Below are 10,306 nucleotides of genomic sequence, written 5' to 3' on the forward strand. Positions count from 1 at the left end.
TATTAAAGATTTAAATTTATATTCATTTGAAATTACGACGGGTATTATTCATATAACAATAAGCAGAGACCCGCTAAGTAGGGTATAATAATATGTTTAATTTGGTTATATTAGTGAAATAATTAAATTTTTTAATAATTGTAATAAAATTTATTATTTATTAATATTCGGATATTTGATTAGTTATTTAAGTTTTTAACCCAAAATGATTACAAATATATTTCACTATATTGAAATTTATATATTTAAAATGTTATTTTATCGTTTGCATCAATTTAAATTGGAGGAAAGAAAAGAAAACTTAGGAAAAGGAAGCTAAGAGAAAGTATCACAGTTTAAAAATACACTGGCATCTATGATAGAAGAAAAAAGTATCCCCGCAGTCCCGCACAAAAGTACATCTTTCAAATCCTACTAATGCAAAAATGCTTTACATCAAAATGTTAAATTTTTGATTGAAAGCCTACCAATTGTTAGTGATGTTTGCAAAAATGATAACCCATCAGGTGGGCATTTTAGATAATAAAAGCCCTAGAGGAGGTAGGCTGCTCTTGTCAAGAGGAGAATCAGATTTCCCAGCTTGGATCAATCGTAGTTCTGATACGCTAATAGGATTGCTTTCTTCTGGATCATTTCACACAAAAGGGCCAGATAGTTGACCATAGCAATCCTAGAGAAGAGCATGAAAGGGCTAGACAATCCTACAGTTGACATTGCTAGTGGTGTTAGCAGTAAGCCCATGACATTTGCAAGATGAAAACCACCCATGGATAATATACAACAGCAGTTGCTCTTTCATGACTGCGAAACCACCTAAACTATAAAAGACTCGTTAGTATGTCTTTGCTTAACATGTTACGTTATGAGATTGAAACTGAATATTTATAATATGCATCAGATAAATTTCTTCATCAGTTTGAATGAAAATTTATAAAATAACAAAACCATGCATTACTTTGATAACATGGTGTTCATTGATGGTAAAGCAACTCCTTCAGCCAATCCGAAGAATGCCCGAACAACTAAGAGACTGGTTGTTGAGTGATTTGCAGCCCATGGCGTAAGTAGAGTTGCCAAAGACCACAATGCCACCCCCCAAGAAATCACTTTCTTGCCTCCATATTTGTCTATCAAGGCTCCTCCAATCACTGACTAAAAGATGCATCCCCAAAGAAATGATGACTATTGATAAGGTAGAAAGCAAAAACATATCATCATACCTTTCGATGACCAAATATGTAAGTGAAGGTTTCTAAACTCTCCCAGATCACACTGATTATACTCATTCTAATTAGAAGTTTTAAATCATTGCAACATTGTAATAAAATTTATTCTTCCCCGTTGTGATGAATTTATGGGCTATGACTACTTAATTACTGATTAATCAAGCCAAGCACCTCAAGTTTCATCAAGTTTCTGATATGTATCTAGCACAACCTGTCACTTTACTTCCAAATCCATTGTCACATTACGCAATGCATGATTAGGAAATGTATCTCCGCCAGCTATTAACAAATAATAATGCACATTTTTTATACAATCAGGAAATACCAAAGCTTGATTCAGATCAATAGTCTAGGATGTATCATCAGCATCATTTGTGTTCTTTGTGCCTATAGCAACTGTTGCCTTAACATTCATCCCTCTGACGTTATTCCTGTTAACAATCACTTGATCAATGTCATTAGAATTAAACACCAATAAACACCAATAAATTATGTTAATATGCAACATTATGAAGATACCTTTGTGAGATATTCAAAGCTTAAATCTAGCTCAGTGCTTTCAAATTCATTAAAATTCTAATCAGCTCAGCTATGCAGAGGCACAAAAAACGCAAGTCCCCTGGAAGAATCAACATATCATAGTTGGATGTTGATATGTGGTCAAGTGTTGATCGAGTCCAGTCAGTTTGTCCAAGGTCTCCTGTATTCAAATTTAGTCGCAACTTTTGCCCCCAGCTTAAACTCCTTCGAATAGTCCACATGGAAATTCAAATCTAGATACTTGTAACAATGTGTCACAAAAACTGGGAGATCATGCAAAACATTTGTACAGATCATGGAAACAATTATCTAATTAAAACAAATGCTAACAATGATGCTCCATTAATTACAATGAAAGATTAGGGGAATAGTAGGAAAAGCTGGAGAATAAAGATTAAATTTATAAGAATTTAATGAAGGGGTGACAAAAGATTATAGTATTACTTACCCACAAAATAGAACACTTTTATTTTATTGGCACCAAAGTCCATTCCTTCCGCTCAGACAGAGGATTGAATTTTGAAATTACTATTCCAGCAATCAGAGACCACCTATCACCAAATCACACAAAAATTCACCATTCCTCAAAATCCAAATCAAATATGAAAAGGACTAATTTCACAAAACAGCATACAACTTAATAATTACATCCTCCTCATCAGAAGAAAATTGTCTCTCTTCACATCCGGCCTCAAATAGTTGATCCATCTTAGCCTACAGGCTACAACTCTTTCCGGAGTCTTACAACAGTCCATGTTATAGCCAAATTTGGCTAGGTCCTTGTTGGGCCAAGTATGTACTTAGTTTAACTAAGTAAGACATGAATTGGGCTAAGAGTCCTATATAAAGGAAGGACGCGTCCTCCTGCTTATAAAGGGAGGACGCGACCGACCCTTGAAGACACTAGTCTGAACGGAAGGGCGCAGCCCTCCGTGACGCGACTGATCCGCCGATGTTGCGTATCTTAATGAAGAGGACGCGTCCTCCGCGTCGGAAGGAGGGATGTGTCCTCCAGGTCACACGTGTCCCATGAAGAGGACGCGTCCTCCTGCTTATAAGGGGAGGATGCGATCGACCCTTGGTGTTGCGTGAAGAGGAGGCGTCCTCCTGCTTATAAAGGGAGGATGCGACCGACCCTTGGTGTTGCTTGAAAAGGACGCGTCCTCCGAGTCACAAGGAGGGACGCCTTACTTGAGAGTGTTGATGGAGAGACGCGACCGACCTCCGTCCACCCACGTCCTGTAATATGTGGAGGAGGGCACGCCCTCTTCGGAGGTGACCGAGGGGCGCGTCCCTTGTAAGAAGTTGACAATGAGATGAAGACCAAGGGCGTGCCTTTAACGGGGTGTCCTCGCCTCCCCGGGGGCGCGACCTCATGTTAAAGAAGGACCTGTCTGATGTGTTGTAAGAAGGCTCTTCTTATGGGAGAGTGTACATTCGCTGAGACAACCCTTCCGAGGGAGACGAAGACCGTCCCTCCGGGGATAGGAAGACCTACCCCTCCGGGGGGGATATGACGACCCCTCCGGGGGATACGACGACTCTTCCGAGGTGTTGTAGCTGTTTTTGTATATCATGTGGAGGGGAGGACGCGCCCTCCCCAGACATGGCCCGGGAGGTGCGGTCTCTTGTCCAGTAAGGAGGATTGAAGACAAGATAAGGGAAGGAAGCGCCCTCCCCAGACATGGCCCGGGAGGTGCGGTCTCTTGTCCAGTAAACAGGGATGAAGACGGGAATTGGGAAGGACACGTCCTCCCTATCAGGGCGCGTCCTTTGACTCAGAAGAGGCATAGTTATGAAATACATGATGAAAGAAAGAGGATGAGTGAGTCTCCGTGACGACCCTTCCGAGGGATATGAAGACTAGTTACCAAGCTCATTTGGTAGTTATCAGGCTCATCTGATAGTTCCCGGGCTCATCCGGGCATGATCTACAATCCTCAATCCTGCTATCTGCCGAGTTAACCCTCGTGTGGGGGCTTGAGGTGATCATGGCTCTTGAAGGCCCTCCGGGGTAACACGAAGGCCGATCATATGTCTGGATCCTGTATTCTGGTGAGTTAGCCCTCATCGGGGGATTGAGACGATCGTGTAATTTGGCTCCTTGTCTACCTTGTTTGAAGATGAAGACCTCACCGAGAGGTGAGGACGTGTCCCTGCACCTCGAGGGGTTAGTCATGGCTCCCCCAGATAACTTCTCCATAAGAGTCGTGGACTCGTGGTAGATGCTATCTCTCGTAGTGGAGATATCGTTGAATCCGTGATCTATTTGGATTAGGAGTCTGAGGTAGTCATACTCAAGACTAATTCTAACAGGAGTAGGATTCTCCAAGATGGGCCTTCGGCCTATCTCCGACCTTATTGCCAAGAGGCCTAGTCCTGATCAAACTAGGACTCCTGGTTCCATAGAACTACGTATGGCTTGATCCCCTATAAATATAGGGGTACGTAGGCACATTGGGGGATCATGAGTTGAGAGCACGTGAGACCAACTCAAAACTCTAATCTCAGCCACCCCCTAAAACAAACAACCACCACTCTCCAGCGACCAAAACCACCGTCACGGATCTTGATTCCGGCCGTGAACCTCATCTTTGTTGATTACCAAATTCCTCTATCAACAGTCCATTAACACGATAACATAAACATACATTGCAAATATAAATCTATCAACAAAAACAAACAACTATGATCATTCAGAATTCTTGATCAACTCTGCAGATAACATACCTTGCTCTTGTCAGGGCAATATTAATTCGTTGAGGAGAGGACTGAAGGCAAACCCAAGTGATCCATCTACTCTGAAATTGTGTTCTGCCTTTGTAGCTTTCTGCTGCTATATAGCTTGAGGCTTCTCAATAGCTGAAAGAAACATCATGGTTAGTCCAACTAAAAGCAAGACAATTGCTACTGAAATAATAGAAGAACACCAACCTCCACCAAATGCTATATATTGAACTATTTTCACTTGCACAGATCCACTTTACATGAATTATTTGAACCTTAAAATACAAAGTGCACGAACTTGCCAATGCAGTGAGCAGCATGTAATGTGCATAGTATTGCAGCAAGGCCAAGATCACTTCTTATTTTTTTGACAGAAGGCCAGGATCACTTGAATTCCCCTTGAGTGCCATTTACAAAAATATTGTCACACTTGAGATCCCTATGTAGAATTCGAGGATTATGCTATAGAGGTAAAGAAGGCCTTCCAAAATATGCCTGCAATGTTTTACTTCTCTGATGCTCACTTTCTTATGTTTTTGCATATATCTATCAATACAATAGCATAGAATATATAGTCATTAAAAGCCGGAAAATAAAGTTTCATGAACAAAAGTCCAAATAAATAAATGCTTACAAAATAACAGAGACCGTGAACAACTTGGCACGTATCTTAAAACGTGAGATCTACTAATATTTATCTATAACATGGCATAAATAAAACAATATAATTTATCTATAACATGATTCCATTTTCCATCTTTTCCCAAGATTTTATATTAGCTCCGTAAGGATCATTTCTTCCTTTCATAAGAACTACAAAACCTATTAGGCTATTACACATCATAAGTTAAGAACCTGATGAAGCATACCGCCTTCTCATTAGAAGTAGTGCAAACAGCAACTTTTACTCCTTTTGCAAATGTCTGATCAATTAATCTGCACAATTTGCATAACGGCAATATAAACCTCATAATCACGCCAGTGTTTTTTTTTAGTATAAAAAACTGAGTATTAAATGTTATTAGATGCATCCATTATTATGTTCAATTGCATCTAATTTAACATTCAGATATTAGATAATCCAGTAGCTTACTTTGCAACACCAGGCCGTAGAGGAAACAACTTCTTCTCAATGAGGACCATAAATAGCATTGTCTTTCGCTTGTGAACTGAAGCAATAAAATCCTTCCGTTCTTCTTCACTCTTTGGAGCTTTTTCTGGCCACTTTGTCTTGATAAAATAAGCGGTCATCCTAAATTGTCAAACAATCACCAAAATACCTAATTCAAAAATCGCTCAGTAAACTAAAGATCTAATATAACATAAATTTGTTATATATCTATGGACCAAAGCTCCAATTTGTCAGAAGAACTTAACAACATCAAACAAATCACGAAATCAAGTAAATGATAATGAAAACAAACTGCGTACCTTTCTTCACCACCGACAACTTTGAGCAACTCTCCATACAATCAACATCCCATGTAACACTCAATTCCTTCTGCACAATCAAATTAAATCAAAATCTGCCATTAGCCCTCCTCAAGTACTTATCTACTTCAATTTTCAAAATCTAACAGCCACAAACATCAAACACAACATTCTAAGTAAATAACAAAACACAGCCATAAGCATAACAAATCAATGTCAAAACTAGGGCTGTCAAAAAAATCCGAAAAATCCGATATCCGTCCGAAAAATCCGTTATCGTATCCGGGAAAAAGCGGATATAATCCGTATCCGAAATAAAACGGATATTATCCGTATTCGAATCCGGGGATTGCGGATACGGATACGGATATAGACGTATCCGTATTCGAAAATATCCGTATCCGAAATTATAATTATATATATATATATATAAAATAATACTTATTTAAATTTATTTATATATATATATTATCATATAAAAAATTTTGATTAAAAATTAATGTTTAAATGAAAAGGAAACATTGAGTTAAAAAAAATAAAAAAATAGAACGGGGCAGTACACACCTACACAAACCAAACTCTAAAATACCTGTTCTCATCGTAAGTTCCTAACCCGCACCCAGCTTTTTTTTAACCCTAGATCTTAAAATATGTTCATTCTCTCTCCCTTTTACGATACCAGAACACACAATTCCTTTACGAACTGAGGTCTACTCTTGTTTCTGCTCAGCTTCCTCATCTTATTTGCTTCAGCATTCGCGATGAGTCGTTCAGGTCGGTGTTGATTTGTTTTTCGGGTTTTTGGGTTTCAAAATTGATGGCCTGAGTTTCAGTTTGGTTTTTGGTTTCAAGTGAGAAAGCCTAAACATCTAAAAAATTTATGGATCTTGATTTTTGATTGATCTCAATATATTTGATTTTTGATTTTTGGTGATGTTTGGAAAGCGGATCCGGATATTATCCGTATCCGGATAATATCCGACGGATACGGATACGGATTTTTTTATTCTAAAATTTGCGGATACGGATACGGATTCGGATACGGTTTTTAGTTGACGGATTCGGATACGGATATGGGCGAATCCGTATCCGTTTTATCCGTTTGACACCCCTAGTCAAAACTCCATAAAACATTTTAATCATAAAAAAAACCTTAACCAACAAAATAACGGAAATAATAAGACCACACCAGACCCATCCACTTGAGTTACAAAGATTAGTGTACTGATTACAATCAACGTGACGAAATTCAAACTAATCTTGACCTAATAACAAATATAGGCAAACCACAGTAATTACAGGAGCAAACAACAGATACATAACAAATCTATACAAAATCATAAAAGGAAGAGATGGGTCACAAAAAACTACCCGACTCCGATGCCGGCGACTTGAGAGGGGCTTTTTCTAAAAAATCCATCATTACAACTGAAAAACTATATACCACAATCGAGCTCCTAAACAACCGACTTCAAATTAGTCCTTTCCATGGAATCCATCAATCACAACTCAAACAATCACAGCTGAGAAGCCGAACAAATTAAAATTGATGAAATTAATCAGTACATATGCAAACTCGGAAATAAATTGAAAGCGGGATGTCGCAAGAAGGGGGTAGAAACTTTACCTGAAAAGTGAAAACATAACAACTGATTTTGAATGTAGATTTTGAATGTACATACGTGCTTTTGTCTGATACAACAACGGAGATACCGATGGGCAACACGTGGGAGTTTGGTGAGGGAATGAGAGGCTGAGATGCTTTGAACGTATGCCAAGGCGTATGGTTCATGGCAGAAGTGAAAATACGGGAGATACATTTGGGTGAAATGGTCATTTCAAAGGTATTTTGGCAACAGGCTTTATAATATAGATAGATTAACTGAAAGCCTCTACTCTAGCGTGCCGTTAAAATGTCTTTACTAACCTCGTTTCTTTTACATTTAATTTTCTTATACTGTATTTATTTTTGTTGGATTATAGATACAGTAGTATTTTAATAAAAAAGTTGATCGACGAATTGCATATGCAATCATGTGAGGTCCATTTAGAATTGGGTGAAATCCATTTAGTATTGAGGTGGCCTGTTTCAATAGCTGAGACCAGTTTGTTTCTAGATGGGCCGGTTTTGTTTTTGAATGGTGTTGGCATTGTAATGACTTGGAAGTTGGAAGTACTTAAAACGTATTGCGGAAACTACCTGGCCTAAGCCCATCAACCCATTAAATTACAGATCCCTGTGGCCTGGAATGAGATCAACTATATACAAAATACATACTTGTCCATCAACTTATCGTTTTCCCATGTTAATGAAAAATTAAAATAATATAAACACCCACGTGTCCCAGATTACTTATTGTTAAGTGTAGATTCACTTCTGTATATATTTTTTATTAATATTAATATTTATAATAAATGCATAATTTATTTAGAAAAATTTATTATTTTATTGTTTATGATAAAAAAAGTATATATACAATCAAATCAAATTTTAAATTAGTCTAAAAGCTTCATTCTAAATTTTGAATAAAGTCTTAAAAAAATAGTTAGTCGGTCCTTAAAATTGAATATTAGACGTTAAAATTTTATTGTCAAAATATCTCGGCCATGTTGGGGATGATAAAATAATCTGATATGACGGACAGCCAATCCAAAATTTGAAATTTCAAATTTATTAAATTCATTTTTTTGAATTTTGATATAGATTTAATATTTAGACACGAAATTTTTTGGACTTGAATTTGAATATTGGATATACTGATTTAGAACACGATCCAAACCCGAATTTGATCCAAACTTCAGTGTGATCCAAGTTGTCCAATTACCTTTTACATATTATATTCTATAATATTTATGTTAAATCATACAATCTTAAATTTAAAATTTAATCATTATTAACTACTATCCCTCCGTCCCAATCAATTCTATACAGTTTCCTTTTTGGGACGTCTCATCATTTCTATACATTCCCAAAATAGCAACTTTTTCCAATATAAAACACTATTACACCCACTATTTTCTTCCACTATCTCAAATCTATTATTAAAAATAAATGGGTCCCACCACTTTATTTACTTTTCACCTAACTTTACTCATTTCTTACACTTTTTCTCGTTCTCGATGTCCAATCCCAATGTATATTATTCATTGGGACGGAGGGAGTATTGATTTGATAAAAAACAACTAATTTTTTGAATTAATAAACATATAAAATATATAAATAATAATTAATCAAATATTAATAATCACATATTAATTTTAGGTCCGATAAACGAAAAATATATAAATAATAAAATGATTATTTTATAATAAAATTAGCAATCCAAATTTACTGATCATTCACATCATTAATGTGCAGTAATTCAAATTTTGCCCGCAAGAGTTGGTTCATCTGGTTAAAAGAGGGGATTTGTATCTTAACTTGGTTCACGCTGAGCTGGTGGGTTTACAAGTGCGCACCTCAAAGATAGCGGTTGCGGATTCCTACTTTAAAAAAAATAAAATTTCGACCATTTTTCTCTATCAATGCTCAAGAAGAATTCGAAATAATCTGCTTCAAATTTAAATTTTTGAGTCGGTTTGTCTGTTAAAGTAGGGAATCTGAAGTTCAGGTACGAGTAGATTGTTGGTGGCCGACTTGAACGAAGTGGACAATACTGAATTAAAAGGGGTTCGCCAACTCTAGAACTATCAGCCCAAACCTGGTCATCGGACTCCTGTTCTGCTTTTTCACATCTACCTACTTTTGCAGTCAAATTAATTCTATATCTTCCATCCGGCACCAACATTTCATGCTAAAAGTTGGCTACATTTATAGAAGCACTCTAGCTTTCCGGATTTTTTTACCTGGGTTTAAAATTTTTGGATTTTATTTTAATAGACGTCATCTGAAGTATCTCATTCTCGCCGCACTAAAAAAATTGTGGTTTTCTTTATCAGAATCTTTAGTTGATTTTTAAATTGAAGCCGGGACATATAAGATGATATTGGATTTTCTTTCATCTGCTTATCTACCTTCTGATATATTACTTGATGGACAATTTTTCACACTAAACTCTGTTAGACGGATCACAATTTAGGTAAAAAATAAATAAATATTACTATCTAGTTGGTCGCTGAACTGAGTGGTTACTAAAGTTATTATAAACATCAAACAAGTAACTCAAAATATAAGTTCAACAGTAAAAATATTATTTATAAAATTTTACATATTATTTGTAAATGTTACCGCAACCAACTAAAAGGTTATGACTTCTAACATTTATGATAATATGTTTAGATTTTATCAAGTTTATTTATTTTTTATTTTTTATTATATAATTATTTTCTTTGTTTTAATTAAAAATAAATAATAAATAAACTAGACAAAATCTAAATAAAAC

At 36.4% G+C, this 10,306-nt stretch overlaps 1 protein-coding gene across 11 annotated transcripts; it reads right to left on the bottom strand.

The window, feature by feature from the left end:
* Positions 1-335: 335 nt before the first annotated feature.
* On the bottom strand, positions 336-7,686 carry LOC108218223 (CBBY-like protein). Of its 11 annotated transcripts, none has more exons than XR_010291580.1 (10): positions 7,552-7,683; positions 7,296-7,447; positions 5,925-5,994; positions 5,587-5,745; positions 4,701-5,429; positions 4,497-4,628; positions 2,215-2,317; positions 1,746-1,999; positions 956-1,657; positions 336-813 (listed from the first exon to the last, which is right to left on the bottom strand). XR_010291580.1 is itself a non-coding variant. In XM_064092717.1 (10 exons), the coding sequence occupies exons 4-6, from the start codon at positions 5,742-5,744 to the stop codon at positions 5,022-5,024; spliced, it is 243 nt and encodes an 80-aa protein (XP_063948787.1). In that variant the 5' UTR covers position 5,745; positions 5,925-5,994; positions 7,296-7,447; positions 7,552-7,686; the 3' UTR covers positions 336-813; positions 956-1,657; positions 1,746-2,317; positions 4,497-4,628; positions 4,701-5,021. The 11 variants fall into 11 exon arrangements, 3 of the variants coding, with proteins under 3 accessions (XP_063948787.1, XP_063948785.1, XP_063948786.1); XR_010291576.1 differs by having other exon boundaries at positions 1,746-2,029; XR_010291579.1 differs by having other exon boundaries at positions 1,746-2,317; positions 4,701-4,988; positions 5,363-5,429; positions 7,552-7,682.
* Between the last annotated feature and the right edge of the window lie 2,620 nt (positions 7,687-10,306).

This window comes from Daucus carota, chromosome 4 (assembly GCF_001625215.2).
Source record: "Daucus carota subsp. sativus chromosome 4, DH1 v3.0, whole genome shotgun sequence".
In the NCBI taxonomy this organism is placed as follows: domain Eukaryota; kingdom Viridiplantae; phylum Streptophyta; class Magnoliopsida; order Apiales; family Apiaceae; genus Daucus; species Daucus carota.